This window comes from Podarcis pityusensis, assembly GCF_964106645.2.
Source record: "Podarcis pityusensis genome assembly, chromosome: 1".
Lineage (NCBI taxonomy): Eukaryota > Metazoa > Chordata > Lepidosauria > Squamata > Lacertidae > Podarcis > Podarcis pityusensis.
Genome location: NC_138028.1, coordinates 49,210,691 through 49,232,835, shown reverse-complemented (window position 1 = coordinate 49,232,835; position 22,145 = coordinate 49,210,691). Strand labels below are relative to the sequence as shown.

Below are 22,145 nucleotides of genomic sequence, written 5' to 3'. Positions count from 1 at the left end.
TGGGAGAGGTAGGTTTTGGAAGCAGAAGAGGTAACTGGGTTTACTGAGCAGGAAGAGTCTGTCAGGAAGCAATCCAGAAGCAGGGGAGGAGGGAGGCCAAGAGGCAGAGATGAGTCAGGCTGCTGAAGAAGCCAGGGGGTCTCCTAGAACGAGAACCAGAAGAGGTATGAAGAGGAAGGAGCAGAGACAGGCACGGCGACGCAGTCTCAGATTGCTTGGAAAGGACATGAGGGAGGAGGAGACTTAGACAACTATGGGAAGGTGGGGGATCTCCAGCCCCAACAACTGCTTCATAGAGGCAAGATCGACTGGGATGAATTGCTGTGCTCACTAGGCCTGACCTCCTGGGTTGAACTTGTTTCCTTGAATAAAGAGTTAACTTCACTGATGCCATGTGATTTACTGCTGACCTGCTCCTGACACCTGCTCCTGATAACAGAGTAGAAATTGCTCTTGAGATCTGTGCTTTTGAACCTGTTAGGAGTTAGCAGTGAAGTGGCCAGGTTTGTTGGTGATAATAAGGGTGGATCCACACACAGGAAAAACCCCGCTATAAATAAGTCAGAAATTAAATTGTTATAGCAAAAGGGGAAAAAACGCTATGTAAAAATTGCATAGAAATTTCTTTTGCTCTCTAGTGCCATCTGGTGTTGCATGTTTTTAAAAAATTCAAATATTGTTTTTTAGCTAAGTTAGCTGAGTCCTAAATTGTTCAGGGTGGTTAAAACAAAGAGATTGTGAAGATCCTATAGCAGACACGATCACTTAATACCACCAATTAGTAATGCAGCGGACCCACTCCAGCTAACTGACCCCAGTTAAATATAGTGTACCCACCTCACGGTACACCAGTTACATTAATTTCTAAAATTTACCACAGATTATCCAGTGGGGGACTTGTGTGAGGGAAAACTTAACGATTTAGAGTCTCAGGCAGGAGCTGATCAAACAAACAAGAAAAGTTTTATTAAACAAAAGGAAGTTTATGAAACAAAGTGGGTCAGGAAACGTGTTCTTTCAGATAGAAGTTAACTTATTTATTTTAACTATAAGATGTCTCAGGCTTAAACAAAATATTATAGGCACAACTCTTCTTAAACTTCAGTTACTGAAAATCAGTTGGGACGCTTCAGGTACAGTAGATAAATATCAAGTTTCCAGAATAGATGGTAAAATGTTCAATTCAGTTTCTGTCACTTAGATATTACAGTTAAATACTTTCAACATCATATCGCTTCCTTCACAGCTTAATACTGTGGTTCATGTGCAAGGGGCACTTTTCCTCAGTTACCCACTCTCTTAACCATCCCACACCTGAGGTCTTCTAAATGGTATAATAGACCCAGGAGATCACCTCACCCCTTGTTGCTGGTTGGGAGTCTTCAGTACTGAAATATACTCGGAGTCGAGAGTGGATTTCATGCTCTTTATTCAGCTCATAGTGGTGAGGAGGAATGGAAGGTCGCCCAGAATGTCTGTTTTATATACATTATTTACACAATGGGCCCCACGTGATTGGCTAATTCCGGGATTCACCTGTAGGCCAATCTGGTTGTGGATTCACTTCCACCTGGAGCTGGATTGGGTGGCTCCTGTGGACCAATCAGACTGCTGCATTCTGGACCCTATTGTTCTAGGACCAATCAGACTGCTGCCTTTTGGATCCTATTCAACTCAGTACATAACAAGTACCTAGAGGAACTCTCCTCTTCTGGCTATACTGACACACAAGAAGCCTAAATTTCCACAGGATCTACCTGTCCTGGCTCAGACTCAGCCCTCCTAGGACACTCCTGTCTATATACCTTTCCCAGACCCCCAGCCCAGTCTCCCTATCCAAGCTGCAAGGCTCTGTCCTCTCGCTATGGATAGTCTCCTTAGTGTGTATGTTTAACTCAGGGAGTGAGATAGAGAGAACTGGTTCTGCCTCCCAACCTGAAACCTGTCTAACATTTCAAATCAAATCCTATCCGTCTTCTCAAATCCAACCCCATCTCTCAAAACCAAACCCTGTCTCTCAACCTGAACCTTAGGTAAAGGTAAAGGTACCCCTGACCGTTAGGTCCAGTCGCAGACGACTCTGGGATTGCGCGCTCATCTTGCTCTATAGGCCGAGGGAGCTGGCGTTTGTCCGCAGACAGCTTCCGGGTCTCTCCCTCAGAAACTGCTCCTTTTATTCTCCCCCCCAAGTGTTGTCCCCCCCCCCCTTTGTGTCTAGCTGACTCTGCAGCCAATCAGAGAGAGGTTCCAGCACTCTGGTGCAATTTCAGGCAGACTGCATCACCAGACTCTGGTCTGGCTCTGCTGTGTGTCACAAGCCCCCAAAGGACCTCTTCAAACAGAATGAATGGCAATATGGCAAATTAAATTCAATGCAAAAGGTGTAAAGTGATGCATGTCAGGGCAAAAGAATTTATTTTCATATATAAGGTCATGGGGTCTGAACTGGCTAAGCAGAAAAGAGACCTTGGAGTCGCAGTGGAAAGCTCAATGAAGATGTCGACCCAGCGTGTGAAAAAGGCAAATTCCATGCTAGTGGATCATTCTGAAAGGAACTGATTGTAGAACTGGAAGAGGTTCAGAAAAGGCCAACCAAAATGATCAAGGGGATGGAGTGACTCCCTTACGGGGAAAGATTACAGCATTGGGGACTTTTTTGTTTAGAGGAAAATGTGATTAAGAGGTTAATTCTTCCCATAAATGTCATTTATGGGAAGAATTAACCTCTATGGGAACCCTGTCATCCTCAGCCACCCCAAGGTCTCTTACTTCCTGAAATAACCCTACCTGCTGGAATGCCTCTTATTTAAGCACTTCCTCAGAACTCAATGTTTACAGGTAGCCTTCCGCTTATTCCCCTAATCCAGCTGCATTATTCTAACTGAAATTAATACACATTCTTCCCTTGCTTACTTTTGCCTCCATTTTACCCCTTCCTGTTTTGGTTCCCTGTAGGAACTTTGGAGCATACTCCCCCTCCCCCCACAAAAGTACACTATCATGTTTTGTAAACAAGCGCTTTGCGAGGTGGGTTTTTATATATATATATGTATGTGTATATATATATATATATGTGTGTATATATATATATATATATATATAATCAAGCAGTGTATATACATTTTATGAAATAATGAATTAAATAAATAAATATTTATCTGGCTGGGAAATGCAGCCAGATGGGAGGGGTACAAAGAATGAATTATTATGAGAGCCAGTGTGGTGTAGTGGTTAAGAGTGGTGGACTCGTAATCTGGGGAACCGGGTTCGATTCCCCGCTCCTCCACATGCAGCTGCTGGGTGACCTTGGGCCAGTTACACTTCTCTGAAGTCTCTCAGCCTCACTCACCTCGCAGAGTGTTTGTTGTGGGGGAGGAAGGGAAAGGAGAATGTGAGCCGCTTTGAGACTCCTGAAGGGGAGTGAAAGGCGGGATATCAAATCCAAACTCCTCTTCTTCTTCTAATAAATTATTATACCACAAGGAGTCTGCTGTTAAATGTCCCACAAGATGCCTTTAAAACCCACCCCAGTTAATGTCATATATTCAATTTTCTCTGAAGGAATCCTATTCCTCAGAAAAATAAGTGGATTTTACTGGTAAGATTAACATAAGATTGGAAAGACTTATAATGGCATTCCCAAGTGGTCAATGCTGCATCTGATTCTGATCAACATTTCCATCAGTTTATTGGTTAAAGCAGCTGGCAATATATAAGCTACTCAAAACCAAACAAAAAATGCAGGATTCAACAGACTTTGTTACTCCAAAGGGGTGGGCACTGCAGGGAAGAGGTTTTGGGTTAACCCCTTTAACAGTAATTAAGCAGTGAATTTAACAAGAGGCTTAGAATGATCAAGGATGCTGTAGTTTCACTGGAGGTGGCAAATCCTTCATTGATCAGAGGGACTAGATGACCTCCACAGTCTTTTCTAACTCAGTGGTTGTATGTGCTATCCTGCCTCGTAACGGGCCAGTGTATTTCAGCAGGATTCCAAAAGTTACACTACCTATATAACTTTCTGAATCAATTCCGAGGTGCTATTTTTGATCCTAATATTCTTTGGGCCTCCAACTGGCTCTTCCCCATGGTCTCATCACACTCCTATCATATTCTCTGTGTTTGGCCAAAAAATCATTGACTATTCCATTAGTTTATGTGTACTACTAGCTCATACTTTTATTTGTTTGTAAGCTGCTTTGAATACCATGTGAACAGCGGAAAATGCGCCACATGAATATATAAATAAGGCTGAGATCCCATGTATACTTACTTGGGAGTATGCTGCATTTGAACCCAGTGAGAGTGACTTCCAAGTAAATATGCATAGGATTAGGCTGCAAATACCAATTTGGCACAATGGTTTCATACAAAGAGATGTGCATTGTTGACTGTTCCACAGTTGTAGAGTTCCTGTTTGAAACCTATGGTAAAATATTTGTATTTTGATGCATTTCTAAGGGCCAGGATTAAACTTACATTGAATATGTGTGTTTGTTTTTATTCTGGTTTGGACTTTCATTTTGAATATCTTACCTTCTATAGTTTTTGTATTTTATTTATACCTTCTTGTTTATATATGCTGTGAGTGGATTCAAATTATTGATGAAGAGCTTAATGTCAAAACAAGTTATATTAAAATGATTTTCAGTAGTTATACTTTTTGGTTCTTATAATCAATGACTTCTGCACTATTTGGAAGATCTGCTAGTGAAATCTCACTGTTTATCACTATTATTAAACTAGAAGAGTTAATTAATCTGTGTAATCTAATATTTTAAAAGTTGCTGTATGAAATGCCACTGAACTTTTCAAAACAGCACAAGGTCCTTTAGAGTGTATGCATGAAAAACACAGGTGTATGCATATTTTTGTTTATGGTGAGCAACTGTGTTATGGTTTGTGAATTTGATACTCTGTCAGTTTATTAACATTAATTGCCAAGCTCCTATCATGGCCCTTAGCAATGCAACTGCAAAGCCTGTGTACATGCACTGAAAGTGAAAGTGGGTACAGTACTGTCATGTGTTTTTGCTGTATGTATTTTAAAGCAATGCAGGTGTGTGAACCTGCAGAGTGATGCAGGGTTATGCAATGCAATGAGTGAATGTGAATGGAATGTGGGAGAATGCATCGCAGTGTGTTTGCATGTGCTATACATCAGTAATGAGCAAAATTAAACGACCAAAGCTCTTGTGGTTTGAATTTAGCTGTTCCAAATACCTGAACGCTGTATTTCTCTTCTTCCATTTCACAACCTTTCTACGCCCTGCCATACCAATAAACTCCCATTGGGCATATGGAGCGTGCATACAATACAGAGCAGGAAACGTGGTTGCAATGTGAATGAGTCTCTGAGCGATGTGTTTGGAGGGCGACAATCTGCCCGTCAAATGCAGTAAGTGCGCGTGCAGTTGCCTGCACGTATGAATGCAGTGCAGTATGTGCCAGTGCAGCGTGATGCAGTCAAGTACGTGTGGATGTAAAAATGGTGACTGATGTTGGTGTGGGTGCAGTGCAGGTACATGCCGGAAAATGCCGGCATGTTCCGACTGCTCCAGGTCCCCGAATATTCCTGCCGTTTCATTTAGTACGGAAAAGAAGCAATGGGGATTCTGAAGACAGGCGAGATTCAGGTATTTTCTGCGGCGGGGAAAGGAAAGAAAGGGGGGAAAGCACCCTGTTCGGATTCCCCCAGCACCGGTACAGCAGGACCTCCCCCAACGCTCCTCGCAGCCCAATCGGATCCGACGGAGGAGGCGGAAAAGAAACAGAACCGAACGAGCCAAGGCATGGCCCGCTCTGCCGGCGCTCGATTGCTGCTGCCTGAGCCCAGCACTTGAGAAGTCCTCCTCCGGCCAGGAACTCGCCCGCGTTCTTTTCGGCTCCGCCCCGCGCCGAGCCTGGTTCGTCCGCTTTCCCCGAGGCTCCTCCCCCGCCCCGCCCCGCTCCATGCACTTCTGCTTCGCAGCCCCGCCCCCCGCGCCGCCCCCTCTCCCCGCTGGCTCCGCCTCCCGCGCGTTCCCTTCTCCCCTCCTCCTCCTCCCCCTTCCCCGCTCTCGCGCTCCTTCTCCCCCCCCTAATTTCCCCCCCACCCGCCTCCCTGTCAGTGCGGTGGCTGCGCTGGGAAACATGGCGTCGGAGGGGATGATTTTAACGAACCACGACCACCAAATCCGCGTCGGGGTCCTCACAGGTAACGAACCGCGACCGCGAAGCGGGGCAGAGGTGGCTACGGGTCGGGGCTCGCGGTCAGGCCGCTCCACGCTGGGTGTCCCCTCAGCCGCCGCCGCCGCCTCCGTCGTGCCGCTGCCAGCTCCATTGCCACTGCCTCAACCGCTGCCACCTCCTCCTCCTCCTCCTTTCCCGGCCGTGGCTCCGACGCCGCTGCACCCGGAGCCCGAGCGCCCCTCGCCGGCTCGCGCGTGTGCTCTCTCTCCCTTCGCCCCCCACCACCCCCGGCTTCCTTCTGAGCTCGGCCTCGGCAGCGTCCCCGGCGTCGCCGGCTGAGGTGGAAGAGAGGGAGGACGGGAAAAGCTGGCTTGGCGGGCGAGCGAGAGTAAGGCTGCTGCTGGTGGGATTGGGCGCTGCTGTTGCTGCCGCATGCGGGCGGGAGGCTGTTCAGTGCCGCAGCCTCGAGTTCTCCGCTCCCGCTGGGGACTGGCCCGTAAATAACCCGCGTGGAGGGAGGAAGGCAGGCGATTGGGGGGGGGGGAATAAAAAAGGGAGAAGCGGCGGTGTTGGGTTTGCCTCGGGCGCCGAGGGAGATCCAGGTGCTTAGGGAAAGCGGATGCATGGCTAGGAGCGGCATGCTCCCCTTGGCTTCCCACAGGCCCCGGAGGAATCCGAGCTGGGCACCCCTCTCCGCTTTCACCGCGGGAGGGGATCGCCTTCAGCTTGGGCCGAGGGGGCATTCCTTTGCAAAATTTTCCTTTCTTCACACTGGGTCCTTTTCATTCCGGAGGAGGCTGTGTGTGTGTGTGTGTGTGTGTGTGTGTGTATTTGGAGGCGTGGGGGGGGGAGGGGGGTTGCTAATGGGTGCAGGGCTGTTTCCAAACGCTGGATGCCACCCCCACCAGTAACATGCCCTTGGTCACCCCCCTCCCCTCTTTTACCCCCCCTCCCCTAGTGGGACCGATCTCCCCCGCTGCGCTGCCCAGAGGGAGAAGCAGCAGCCGGCGCCTCGTAACCAACCGCCTCCACCTCTCGTCCGCTCGAGCGGGCAAGTGAGCAGCGAAGGCAGCAGCCAGGGACCCGCTACCGACGCCTCCACACTTTCTCTGGGTGGCACGGCAGAAGGGATTGGGCCCAGCCACCCAGAGGGCGACTCTGTGAGCTGGGTGGCTGCTGTTGGCTCTCCTAACCAGGTGGACAGAAGCAAAGGAAGCTGCAAGGAGCAGCTGCTGCTGTCGTGTGGTGGATTGAATTGGTTCCATTGCACTGGCCAGAGGGAGTGGGGAAGAGTTGGGTGGCATTGACTGCTTGTTGCCCTGGTTACTTAAGTGCACAGGTGACCAAGCAACAGAGGTGGCAGGTCATGTGTTGATTGGAATTGAACCCAGTAGGCCCAGTCCTCCCAGCTGTGCCAACTAGAGAAAAGGAGTGATTGAGTAGGGGCAGTGACTCTTGCTTGCCACTGCCACTTGCTCACCAGCCTGCCCAAGCAGCCACTGCCACTTGTTTCCCGGCTCTCTCTGAGCAGCAGTGTTGGAACCAATTCTCACCATCACCTGGAGAGAGAGGTTGGTTAAGTGTTCCCCTTGCTGCCTGCTTTGGGCCCCACTGGAAGAAGGTGGCCTGTACACAGAAGCAGGGAACCAATACATCTTGTGTGGTGACTTTTCTTTTTTGGCTTGTGGCATTCAGAGGCAGATAGATACTTAGGGTTAGGGTTGGTGTCAGTGAGTGTGCCTAAGGGGCTGGGATCTTGGCAGTTGCCCAATGGGGCTGATCTCCAATACCAGCCTTCTGTTCACTTGGGAATTTTCTTCCAGGGCATAGCTCTCTAGTGAGTATGTAGTGTGGAGCTTTGATTCCCCCCTTCCCATTTCTCTTTTTGGTGATATGGCTGCCTAGATGTCTGTCTTAGATAGCTGAAGACAAAGCTAGAGGGTTTGAATGATCTATGAGATTAAATTGGAAGTGTGTGTGATGATCAGTAGGAGGGGGAGGCAGGCCAGTGGGAGTTGGAAAACCCTAGAGATTTTTCTTGCATATATTTTCATATTCCTTTTAATTGAGACTGGGTGAGAGCCACTCTCTGTCCCCTGAAGGAATCTTGTTACAGAATGTGAGAAGATAAAACAGCTGAATGAGAAATAGAACAGCAAAGTATTATTATTTTTTTGCCTTGTGGTATTAAATAAAAATGCCTCTCTTCTTTAAAAAAAAGGTTCTGTATTCATGTACTGCGTACTTGGCTGCCCCAGATTTTGCAGGAGCCTATGGCCTGCCTATGAATAGCAACTTGGAACCTTCCTGAGTGTGAATGTGACTGGGAAATCCCAGTCTGATGATGCGCTGTTCTCTTCTCTTGGTACTGAAACTACCAGCCTCTGATTTTCATCTTCAGTAGCTGCCAATAGAATGTAGTTGTTAGGCTTGAAATTCTCTTCCTCTTCCTTCTTTCAAGCCTTTCTTGCAAGAATATTGTGGCAGTGTACAAAGTTCTAGAAGCCGCTGCTGTAAGAAAAACATAAATCTTAATGATGCTTTGGCATTGTAGACAACTGGATAGTTAAATATGGCAGATGTGGTTTGGCAAGGTATGAAATTCAAACTGCTGGAATTGTTTTGTCTTCCTATTTGCAGATTTTCCTTATCTATACTCTCAGAGGCAGGGGTTCTTACAGAAGTCACATAAATGTCTAGGGGGAAGTATATGCAAATACATTTTGAATTTTGTTTTGTGGGGCCAGGTTTACTTTATTAAATGGTAGTTCTGACTGTCTTTATGTTGCATTTGGGAATAAAGCAAACCCAATTGTTTGACTTAATCATTTTTAAGAAAAATTGTAAAAACAAATGATGGTTGTACAGGATATATGCTTCTTGAAAAGTAATCTGTCTTAGTGTAATGATTTTCTTGCAAGTGTTGCAAAATTTCTTTATTTGTCTGGTTGGTGTAATTCCTATTCTACAGAAAGATGTGAAACTGATTCAAAATACATATTATTTTAACCTGAATGTTTTCTGTGTCTTTTAAGCTTTGCCTCCTGTAATTTAATAATTACAGTTTGATGGATGTTTATTAGAATTGCAGATGGAATCTGTAGGTATTATCAAAGTAATTTATGATGTAGAACCAATTTTAATTCCTCTGGATTGGGTATAATCACTACTGTGTTTCTTATGTAGCATTTTAGAAATAATTGGAAGTTAGTTTATTGGTTTAGTATGAGCTCTTCATCTTTCAGTTGTTTCATATTCATAAAGTTTTATAAAAGAGTCTATAAGCATCAATATTTTAATGTACTATAAGTGTTGCATTGATTGGTTAGGCAAATGCTAAAACTACTGATAGGTTTTTTATAGCAATTATATTGAAGTATGTTATTATTCTTTCCTTTCATTGTGAGACAGATACAATAGTTCTATAGTGAATAGTATGAAGGTATCCTGTGTGTTTAAGAGCTTTGTCCACAAAACTCTACCTGTTTTATATGTGATCTTTGATAGCATTGTTTGTCAAGACATTTAAAAATACAATTAAAAATATAATTTGATGTAAAAGTTAAATCCTTACCTTTTGGTTATTCCCACAATTCAATTCAAATTTTAAAAAATGACTTAGTGCTTTCTGAAAGTTGTCAGGTTAGAGCTAAATTGCTAAATTTTGGGGGAAGTAAGTTAATCAACTGTAGGGCAACCAGTAGGAATGTTCCATAGATTAGTGCAGTATATTGCTGTTATCATGGCTGAGGGTGTTTGGTTAACTTTAGACACTGCAACAATACCAGGTCTCCTGGCTATGTTAAGCCCTGTCCAGAATGTGTTCAGGGACCTAGAAAAATATTCCAACTTCTTTAGCACAACTCCCCCGCCTCCCAGGCCTGTTTAATTCCTTAAAGTTTCTTAATGTTGCAGTCCTATGCCCATTTAACCTGGAAACAAGGCCCATTAAACTTGGTGGGACTTGCTTCTGAGTAGACGTATAAAATTTCATTGTAAGAGCCTTCAAGTGAGTGGTTATTTATGAATGTTTCATGGGTATACAAATAATTACTGGAACATGTAGTATTCCTTGACAGTGCTGCTATAATATAGAACGTGGTTGGAATGTAGGCTAATATGTCTCGTGATAGTTTGGTATTTAGAAATACATGGTTATAATTTATTTTTCTGTTCACTTTTGAACTATGGTTATAAAGTAAATAATGTTACTAACATTTATGCTCTTTTTTGTGAATGTTGATCACTTTGAACTTTTTGGCATAGCTGATCTCAGTGCAGTGGCTGCAGAAGTGTAGCCTGGAAATAAGAGTTAATAGCTAGAACCATTGAGTGATGGATTTGCTACAATAGTGAAATAAGGCTTGAGATATTCTTCATCACCAAGGAGCTCTGAGTACTACATGTAGTCTATCCTGAAATTATTGAGTTAGTAAACTTACAGCCTAGTCTTAAGGATTTTGGAAGTAAATTCCATTAATGCCATGGAACTTGTTTCCTGATATATGTGAATATGGTTCAGATTCTGACTGGTCATCTACCATGTAATTGGAAAACAATCATAATGCTGCAAAAATCATCAGTTTCTCTTGGTTTCAGATAAGAGAAGGTTTCAGTTGCTGTAAAAAAAATCTACTGTATGCACTTACTTTAAGCATCTATTGGCCAGGAATGATTTCAATTAAAACCACACTATGTGTTTTCCACCAGAACACTCTTACTTAATTTTTTTCCTACCCAGGAATCATAGGCATAGTTCTGGTGTAATCTAGGACATGCTGCTGTTAATTTCATCACCCCCTTGGTGGAAGGTAAGTAGTTAGGACTTCCATACTCAGTGCAAGTGCAGCAACCCTATTTAATGGGCACAGGGAGAGTAAATGGCATGTTTACTTTGCCAATGTGTTCTTTCAAGTCAAATCCATACTCCAATAGTGGTTTTTGTTCTTTGCAAAGATAAGGTAATGGCAAATTTTTCTAAGCCAGGGGTTCCCAAATTTTCTACCCCACAGCCCACTTGAAAGGGCAGAAAATTGCAGAAGCCTATCACTCACAAAACAGGGGCACACAGCCTGTCAATAACGATGGCAGATAGAGGAAGTATTTGACATCATCTGTTGGCAATCGCCAACATAATTTTCTATTAATATCAAATCAATAGGAGGGGGTGGGGCAGGCAAGTGAGGAGGCACTTGGCAGACAGTAGCATTGAGGCCCAGCTGAAAATTACTCAGGACCCAGGCTCCCAGTTCACTGTCTGAGAATCACTGGTTTAAGGTATGGCCACCTTGCTCACCCAGTATTTATTAAAGGGGAAAATTGCAATAGGAGTTGGGAGTTCAGCAACATCAGGAAGACCACAGCTTCCCATGCTTTTAGTTCATGCACTGCTTGTGGTCTTCACAGAGGCATCTGGTTTCCCATTGTGGCAAACAGGATGTTGGACTTTATGGACCTTTGGACTGAGCCAGCAGAGCATTCCTATGTGTGTCTTGTTTACAGCCTTCCATAATCACAATTTGGAAAGCCATTTTAGGTGCACCCAAGGGCCTGAGCATTCTGAGTGGAACTTCTGACATCTTTCTTTGACCAGTAGAGCTCTCTTGCTCCATCATACACTTTTGAAACTATTCTTGAAACCCCCACTTTTTTAAAAAAAGAAACAGTTTTGTGGTTCAGGATGTAAAAGCCCTGCTTGGTATACTGAGTCAGCTGGGGTGCTGTTTGGTACTTTTCATATTTTTGAAGATGAGAAGCTGGGAACTTCTATTTCTCGCTGGATTCAATATAATGTACTATTGGCATTCCTCTTCACAGCAATGACTATAGTTGTAAACTTATAAACAGATGCATTTGCACATTAAACACATACACACACATACTGATTACACATTCAAGTATGCATCCAATCATCATTTAATTACATCTTATTCTTAACACTCCATCTTATCTTGACATAGGAATGTAAATACTATGCTTGACATTTAGTTCTAATCTAGTTGTCTAGGGTCTCTATTGGACAGAGTACAAGGAGTAAGATTGGAATGTACAGGTACATATAATCTCATAATTTATTATTTCTAGATGTTTGGTGCCAGATACTGTCTAACTTGCTAAGCAACTACCTCTAATGTTTTAACCCTAGAATATATATATCTTTTTCATATATACTGGAGTAGAAGATAACATTTAGAACATCTTAATGCTATTATAAAATGTGTCCTAAAGTTTCAGGAATCTGAAGGTATAGTTTAACTATGCCCTTCATTCCTAAGATTGGGCAAGTTTTCTTCCCTCCGGAAAGTAGCAGGGAAGTGGCAAAATCACATAAATGGCGTTTCCATATGAGCAGTCAGTCAAGTGGGAACCATGACTCATATGCTAAGTAAGCCTTTCCAGACCTGGTGAACTGCAACTCTGGTTATCCCAAATTGTTAGCTATGCTGGCTGGGACTAATGGGAATTACAAAATAGCTTAGGGGTACCAGGCTGGAGAAGGCTGTTTGTTAAATCATTCTCTCTCTCTCTCTATCCCTATGCTGGGATGCGGGTGGCACTGTGGTCTAAACCACTGAGTCTCTTGGGCTTGCTCATCAGAAGGTCAGCGGTTCAAATCTCTGCGATAAAGTGAGCTCCCATTGCTCTGTCCCAGCTTCTGCCAACCTAGCAGTTCAAAAGCACACCAATGCAAGTAGATAAATAGGTATCGCTGCGGCGGGAAGGTAAACAGCATTTATGTGTACTCTGGCTTCTGCCACGGTGTTCCATTGCACCAGAAGCAGTTTAGTCATGCTTGCCATATGACACGGAAATCTCTGTGGACAAACACTGGCTACCTCGGCCTGAAACGAGATGAGCACCAAATCCCATAGTTGTCTTTGACTGGTCTTAACCGTCCAGGAGTCCTTTACCTTTTACCTATATATATGATGGAGGGGAAAGTGTGTATTATTATTGTTGCTTGCCTTGCAGTATGTTAAGTCCCCAGATAGGTTTATAAGCCTACATTCAAACTGAGGGCTTTTTCTAGGAGATGCTGCTAAACTTTCTTCAGTCTTCTTTGTTCCTTAAATCAGAGTATTTCTTTGAGATTTTAGTGCTTTAAATTACCTTTGTTTTGGCAATTCACATTTTCACTTTGCCTCTTCCCCTAACCCCAAAATGAGATCACCGTCTGATCCCAAAGTGAGATTGCTGGCTGCTGCCTTCCATGTGCTACTTTGCCTTCCCTCCCAACCCCAAACATGTAAGTTCAGAGCTAGCACAATACCTTGCATAAAACACACACACACACCAGTATTTGTAAATATTAATTTTTGCCTTTATTGCAGGGATTGAGCACCATATGCGTTTGTTGTGTCCAATAACGAATTGCTATTAAAATGTGCTATTAACAGTGTGTCACAGATGTGAACTATGCATTAGTTCATGTGTTTCAAAAAAATAAATCGAATGTGCAACTTAAAAAAGAGCGACTAAACATTCTGTTGTGGCACCCACAACCTATGTTTCAGGAGCCATCGTGTGAATAGCTTATATATCTGCATTTCTTACATGGAAATGGAAGAGTCTGCCTTCGTGGGTGAAGTCAAACCATTGCAGAGTTTCAGCGCTAGCTATGGCTCCAGATACAGGAGAGGTGTTTTGTTGCAGCTGGGGCACATAAAGACATCAGGTATGGCAGATGAAAGCGTCAGGTAGTGCTGAAACAGGTGTACCGTGCCATTTCTTCTTTCTGCGCTCCTCCCACCGGTCATTCCTCCTCTGGTCACTATGGGGATCCACAACCTGATTGACTGTCTCTAGGTGTTGTGGTCATCTGCAAGGGATTCCAAATGTTGCCAGCCTTCATGTTGCATTTACAAACATCTTTGTAATGCAGAGTTGGTCAGTCAGTGGGCCTGGTGCCTGAAGCCAGCTCCCCATAGAGCACATCCTTGGGGATCCTGCCATCTTCCATTCTGTTGACATGACCAAACCAGCATAGATGTTGCTGAGACAGGACTGTGAACATACAGGGGACGTTCGAGACTCTGTCCTGCCATGTGATGCCCAAAATCTTCCTGACACAGCGTGCATGTGGAAGGCATTGAGGCGGGTTTAAGTTGCCTATGTCTCACTACCATAAAGCAGCATGCTCAACAAGCATGGTTGCTAGACCTTCTTCTTGGTATTGGTCGTTAGCATCACATTCTCCCGTACTTTTTTCTGGAAAGGCGAGTCATTGCCATAGCCGGCTTTGCCAGTATGCTTGTCCAGTTCAGCACTGATTGAGAGCTTGCTAGTTATGGTGGAGCCAAGATAGACAAAATCGCATACTACCTTAGACATGTGGTCAGCGCTGCTAATGCGTGGAATGCAGAAAACGCCCTGTCCCAGAATGTTGGTATCTGTCAGGCTGATAGAAAGGTTTGGGCAGAATGGTTGATGAAACTGTAGAGCTTCCTCAGAGTGTGCTGTCAAGAATGCATCATCTGCAAACAACATCTCTCTGATAAGGACCCACCGTACTTTTTAAAGATAAATATAGAGCCTATAATATAGATGTGTGGAAACAAACCATATTATTTGAAAGTGTTTTACAAAAATGGATGACCACTTACCTTCAAGGAAATGCAAATTCATTTGTGAAATAGAAATACCATGCGTTACCAATTAAGGTCCTTTTAAACAAATTTCCAGGTTAAAAACGAAGTTTTTAAATAAAGCGAGATGAGCGCCGCAACCCCAGAGTCGGCCACAACTGGACCTAATGGTCAGGGGTCCCTTTACCTTTTTATTATTGAGGTTCAATTTTGCCCTCAGCAAAATTTGAGAAGGTGGTGGGAACTGAAATTGGAATTTAGAAATTGAAGAGGAGACATGGAACAGTCTGTGGATTAAAGCGTCATACAAATCTATATCGGCAACAACAAAAGAAAGAGCCCTTAAAATTGTACGTGGCTGGTATTTAACACCTTGATTCCTAGCTAATATAAAACTGGACAGTTCTCCCTTGTGTTGGAGAGGAAGACCCACTATAAGGACATATCAGCATATATGGTGGGAGTGTCCAAAAATAGAAAGGTTTTGGAAAAAAACATATTTACTGAAATACCTTTAAGTACAAGGCAAACAGTTCCCATGACTCCAGGACTAGCTCTGCTTAATTTGTATAGTCATGCTATGTTGCAAATTGGAAATAAATAACTCATAACATATCTGTTAATTGCTGCAAAAACAACCGTTGTCAAGAGATGGAAATCATTACAATTTTTGACTATGGAGCAATGGTGTAATGCAATTTGGCAAAAATTAAAATTGTTCTTGATAGAAAATACATTTTACTAATGGTTACAATCTAAGCATACACATTGTTATACATAATTTCATATCTGTAATAAATAAGATTTATATACTTTATCAAAATTTTGTTAATATAATCAGAAATGTTTATCTGAACATAGACTGTTTATTTTCATTCTCATTTCATGTAACTGTTTAATGTCGTATGTCTAAATGTAATAAATAAAATTTAAAACAACAACAGCAAGTGTCGTGGAGACATCCAAGGTCAGGCCACTGGCACCACCTGGACCTGATTAACACCAGATGATGAATACTGAACTGTGTTTGTGTCACACGGAGCTATCGCAATGCCAACTGCAACACTGATCACTCTCTGGTGGTGAGCAAGATCCTTCTGCAGCCAAAGAGGACTGACCGATAACACAATTTGTGTGGCCATGAATTAATATTGCCAGCAGTACCTGAACTTTGGGATTGCTTCTCTGATTCCATCGAACAATATCTATTGAGAGACAGTGTTGAAAAAAGGAGGAGCTACATCAAAGAGGCAACCTACAATACAGCTACATCCTCCTTTGGCAAAAGACAGAAGCAGATCCCTGACTGGTTTGAGGATGGCATTGAGGACATGGAGTTTGTTATTGCTGCAGAGCACGAGGCTCTTGCAAACTTCAAGTGTGCGCCCTGCAAGAATACACTTGCTGCACTGAGAAAAGCAAGGAGAGATGCCCAGTGGATTGCCACATGATGTGCCAGTTACTCCTGGCTACGGCTGTGTCAGAGTATTCAACTCACTGCTGAAAGCAGCAACACTTGCAAAATGTACGAAGGCATGAAGAAAGCCTTTAGACCAACAGTCAGGAAAACTGCACTGCTGAAAACCTTGTCTGGAGAAATTTCCCTTAGTATAGAATATTTGATGTGCAAAAGAATAAATGAAGAAATATTTTTTAAAACAGAAACTGGAGGCTGGAAAATGGGAGATTAGAGTTATAGTAATATGGTGGAGAAGATACTAAAAAACAAAAAATATTGAAAAATGTTTAGAGGTGAGTAGCAGGAAGTTTCCCACTTCCAAAAGAAACAGCGGGATTGTTGTGATTGGGTATGTACTTTGATAGGGATTTGTTTGCTGACCTGCTTTAGTATCCTGAGGCCTGCACTGTTTGCCTTGAGTGTGCATTAAAGTCATTCTTGAAAGGTTGCCAAAGCTTATTAAAACAACTGGCAGTCAGCCAGTGTTGCTTATCCAGGTGGGCACTAGAGTGCTGTAATGAAGAATGCTGAAAGGATCAAAACAATAACGCATTGGTAGTCAGGTTGAAGCAGGGGGGTGGCACTGTGCGGTTTTAATCAATACTCCTGGTAAAATGAAGAGATCCACAAGGGACAAGTCATGTTCTAGTGGTCATGTGCAGCTGTTGTAAACAGATGGGCTTTAATTCCCTAGATTATGGACTGTGGTTTGAAAATGATGGGCATTTGGGAAGGCATGGGCTACATAGAACTAAAATGGCAGTAAGTGTGTTGGTTCATTATTGTTCAAGGGGTTCCTGAACTGATGAGGATATGTAGGGTATAAGAGGGTGTGTTATTTCATATATATATATATATATATATATATATATTACAAGACTGTAAAAAACCCTTCAAAAAGAATAAAGCAATAAATTATCAGTGAAAACAGTTACAAACAATTATTTGAAACATTCATAAACTAAAAACAGATTAAAACACATGTCAGCATTCTGCATATCTGGGTAGGCTTATCTAAACAAAAATGTTATCAGCAGGCATTGAAAAGAGTGGTGTACAGAGTATTACCAGGCAAGCATTGTGATCTGACAGTTCAAAACCCTGCTTCCTACCACAGTGCTTCGAGGCATCGGGGTGAAATCACTGAGACGGTTTCACCCCGGAGCCTCGCCTCGCCAGGGAGGAAGCAGCTTTGCCCTCCCCAGCGGAGCAGCCCTCTACTTCTCTGACTTGCCCACCTCTCTGGTGGGCGCCATTGCTATTATAAGATAACGAGGGAGGCGTTCGTGGTGAGTTCCCGCACCTCTTTTTCTAGAAAAATAGCACTGATCATCATATTTTCTAAACTGAGGAAATGTGAACAGAGATTCTCTCTGGGAGTGAGTGCACTAGTGGCTGATGTAGGTGCCTTTAGATGGAGGGAGAACCCCTGTACCATTTAGCAGCCTTGTTTCCCCCGCTCCTGCTCATTTAGATGTGGGAGCGAGCCCTTGACAGCCATTTTGTGACTGAGACCCACAGAGTTACCCAGTAACCTGAAATGTTGGTGGTCCCTGCCTTATATTCTGTTCATCTGAATGAAGACCAATGGCAGCACCAGAAAAAAATGTGGAGAGGGGTGCATGATTGGGGGGGATGCATTTATGATGAGAAATATTTGTCTTACATGCTAGATCTGTGAAAAAGCAATGGCTGTTTGGATGCTTTCATTCCTAACAGATGCTTTCTAAAGTAAGTTCTGTTGATTTTGATAGTTATTTTTCAAGTGAGCATGCTTACGTCTGCTGCCTTATTTCAGTTTGCAGTAGATGATTTACTTATAACTTATGTGTGCTGGTGTAAGTGTTTTTTCCTTTTAGTGAATAAAATGGAAACCTCTTTTCTTTACCCTCCAGAGCAAATTTCTCACCTCTTTTTATTCCATTGCTTTTAGTAGTTGCACAGCAGGGTAGGAAATCAGATGCAGTTTTTCTTGGCTTAGAGGTGAAGTTTTTCCATTATTTCATATGTTGAACTGTCTGCCACATTGCTGTCAAAGTACAAGTTACATTCATACATATAACAGGTTTGCCTGCTCAGCCTCTGACGTAAGGTTTGTAATGTCAGTATAAAATACAATTACAGATGTCTCTGGTTGCAGAATAGCAAAAATAGTTTAGTATTGGCATCTCTTTCTCGCAGAAATTCCTCATGGCACACAAATGTTAGACAGGTAAATCCTTTACTATTTCTAGTTTAGGATTCCAAAAGGCTTCATCCATTTGCTGCATTTTCCCATCTCCTGAAGACACTTGCAGGCTAGGTGCATAGTTGAAGTGTAGAATGTTGTGGTTGCCTCCTGTTTGCCTGGAAAAGCTCCTGTCCGGAAAAGGGAGGGAACACGTGAGAGTCAAAGACAGGTTGTTCAGGTGCTACAGACGCTTCCCAACAAAAGGAGGATGTTGCGGAGATAAGCAGGACAAACCCTTCCATGATGTGAATTAAGACACTCTCTTCAGCTGATAGCTTGTGAACCCCCTCCATTACATGTGTTTTGAACTAGCCACCTTTACTGCAAATAACACTGCTGACTGCCATTCTCAAACACTGCTGCTCCCTCCCTCCTGCCCACCCATTGCTGTCACAATTCACTCCTTTATGACTGCGCATATACGCGCCAGTTCCTAGGGGCTGAAGTCCCTTTGCCCCCCCCTAAAATATTTGAGGGGGCTGCCCCCCCCCCCACGTTGATGGGCATTGCCATTCAAATGGTGTGTGTGGGCGTGCCTTGCGACTGATTATGCGGGTCAGGGCTTACCTATCCCCCAATAGTTTATTCAAGCTGGCACCCCAACTGCTCATGTTCTTGCACTGACTGGTGATGTAGGCTTGCAAACTTTGTTCTGAGGTACAGATTCCTCAGAGTAAGGCACTGCAAGTGACATCGTCCAGACAGTTTTTGTGCTGCTGCTAAAGCTTTAATTTCATTTTAATGTCAAGCACACTGGTTGGTTTTTATTGGTAGGTATTTCTATTTAATAAAGGATGATCAGTCTCCAACTCTGGTGGTATTTCTACTTTATCTCATTGTCCTTAGGGTTCACATATTTGTATATCTACTTGGTTCAAGTGATAAGAGTGTACACAGTTTTGTTTTTAATGTGTTCTTGAAGCCATTTCCCTTTCTGTTGTCTATATCTAACTCTTACTTTCCCTCTGTTTTTTTGGAATCTGGCCAGTTCCAACTTGCAGCAACTTGTGTCATCTTTCTGTTGCTCATTCTGTGTGTTTGAATTTCTGGAAACTAACTGGGCTTTGATACTGCCAGCTCATTTGGAACATGGTGATTATTCCTGTACTCCTACTCCTTTAATCTTTTAACTTTATTGGCAGTTGATGCAATCCATTGCTTATTGTAGGCATAAACGTGTGTAAAGCAAATATAGAAATGTGCTTCTAGAAGTTTCCATTAAAATTTTACTCTTTGGTCCTCCAGATGTTATTGATCTTGACCACACATCAGCCCCAGCCCACAAGGTAGGGGATGGTGGGAGTTGTAGTCAAACAGTGTCTGAAATGGCCGCAGGTTCTCTGATCCTGCTCTAAGCAGAAGCCTATTGACGATTGAGGACTGGAATGTTGTAGTTTTACTCTTCTTGAAACTTGCTAAAGCAATAAAAAACGAAGTTGGCAAATGACAGTTGGTTTCCTCCCCTCCCCCCCATTGTCCTCATTTAGGCACAAGGTGAAAGCATTTTTTAACTAGGCCTTTGGGATGTAATCAACCTTTTTGCAGACACTGATGTTTTATATGTAAGTTATGACTTTTTTATGGTTGTGTTATTTTGTTGACTGCTCTGTGCTCTTCTTGGGGAGAAGAGCATCATATAAGTACAAGGAAATAAATACATGCATGTTGATTGACAAGAAAAAACTCCATAATCCATAGTTTGGCAGCATCTCTTTTTAGGAGCAACCAAATGCCACACAAGTAAGCTAACCTTTAAGTTATCCAGAACTAATCAACAGGTTGAATGTCACACAAAGTAATAATGATTATAATGATTATATTTATTATTTATACCCCACCCATCTGGATGGGTTTCCCCTGTCACTCTGGGCGGCTTACAACATACAGTCATACCTTGGGTTATAGATGATTCAGGTTGCGTTTTTTCGGGTTACGGACCCTCTGAAACCCGGAAGTACCGGAACAGGTTACTTCTGGGTTTCGGCGGTTGCGCATGCGCAGAAGCTCCAAATCGCAACCTGCATGTGCACAGACGCGTCGCTGCAGGTTGTGAACATGCATCACACACACACACACACACACACAACCCCCGACCTCAATTCCATCTTTGAAATCCTGGTAATGTCCGGGAAAATCCAGACGTTTGGTAGCCCTAAAGATGGGCAGTCCTAGCCCACAGATCAGTGCCAAATGGAAGAGAAGAGAAGAGATTGGGCAAAATGTTGATATTGTTGAGTACTGGCTCAGAATCCAAAGAATATCAAATCAGGATTGTATCACTTCAAATAATGAATTATTGCCTTCAGTGTATGCAAGTGATGTATATCAGGGAAAGAATTCCAACTTTACATATGCACTAATAGGGTCTCAACTGGCAGTGACTAACTAGGAATGAGACTTTGGGATCATAGAGGATAACTCCATGAGGATGTTGACTCAGTGTGTGGCAGCTGTGAAAAGTATGAATCCCATGTTATGAAAACTGTCACAATGCCATTATACAAATCTATGGTGCATTATACAAATCTTTGGTACACTTGGAATACTCTGTACAGTTGTGTTCACCTAAGCTCAAAAAGGCTATTGTAGTGTCAGAAAAGGTTCAGACTGAAATGATCAAGGGGTTGGAGCAGGGTGGATTTGATTTAAATCAAATCAGTTTAAATCACGATTTAAATCACTAGTCAGTAAGGCTTGATTTGAATCTTTTTTTTACAGTAAGACTCATTCTTGCTGGTATAATCTTAATATTTACAACCATATGAAGGTTTCATTTTTGGAATAATAAATTTTCAGAGTAGTTTTTACAGTTATATCAAAAATTACTGATTTGGTTATACTACTAGAAACACATAGACAGATAATTATGAAATTATGGTGAGGTTTAATAAGTTAACTGTTTATATTTGGACAACTTTTCTGCTGTACTTTATTGGAAGGAGAAAAATCATCATTTCCTTAATAACCATTTAAACAATTTATTTAACTAAAATAATAACATTATAGCATATGTTTATTAACTGATGTGGTTAAACTTTTTTTTTTTTTTTTTTTACTTAGACCGAGTTTTAAAGGTAAAAGGACCCCTGACCGTTAGGTGCAGTTGCGGACAACTCTGGGGTTGCGGCGCTCACCTCTCTTTACTGGCCGAGGGAGCCTGAGTACAGCTTTCGGGTCATGTGGCCAGCATTATTAAGCTGCTTCTGGCATAACCAGAGCAGCGCACGGAAACGCCATTTACCTTCCCACTGGAGCGGTACCTATTTATCTACTTGCACTTTGACGTGCTTTCAAACTGCTAGGTGGGCAGGAGCTGGGACCGAACAACGGGAGCTCACCCTGTCGTGGGGATTCAAACTGCCGACCTTCTGATTGGCAAGCCCTAGACTCTGTGGTTTAGACCACAGCACCACCCACGACTGAGTTTTAGCACACATGAAAAACTTAAAACAAATCCTTATTTCCTGATGAATAGCCTTTGGACTATAATGTAACTTAAATAGAAGACTATATTTAGAAAGAGTTTTCCTCCAAAAGCATTTTATTTTAAAAATCTGATTTTTTAAAAAAATCCAATAAAAAAATAATAATCTGATTTTTATTTTTATTTTTTTAAAAAACAACACATTGATTTTTATCCCCCCTGGGTTGGAGCAACTCATCTGTGAGTAAATGTTACAATATTAGGGTCTTTTTAGTT

The 22,145-nt window shown here is 42.8% G+C and overlaps 1 protein-coding gene across 21 annotated transcripts in view; it reads left to right on the top strand.

Annotated features, from left to right (window-relative positions):
* Positions 1-6,015: 6,015 nt before the first annotated feature.
* Positions 6,016-22,145, top strand: part of GPHN (gephyrin) — a 231,005-nt gene continuing 214,875 nt past the window's right edge. For 5 of the 21 annotated variants that reach the window (XM_081020640.1, XM_081020625.1, XM_081020645.1 and 2 more), the window contains exon 1: positions 6,019-6,196. In XM_081020640.1, the coding sequence (XP_080876766.1) occupies positions 6,133-6,196 (64 nt within the window). In that variant the 5' untranslated portion in view covers positions 6,019-6,132. Of the gene's footprint in view, positions 6,197-22,145 lie in introns of all 21 variants that reach the window. The other 16 variants (XM_081020627.1, XM_081020624.1, XM_081020628.1 and 13 more) reach the window with 10 other exon arrangements.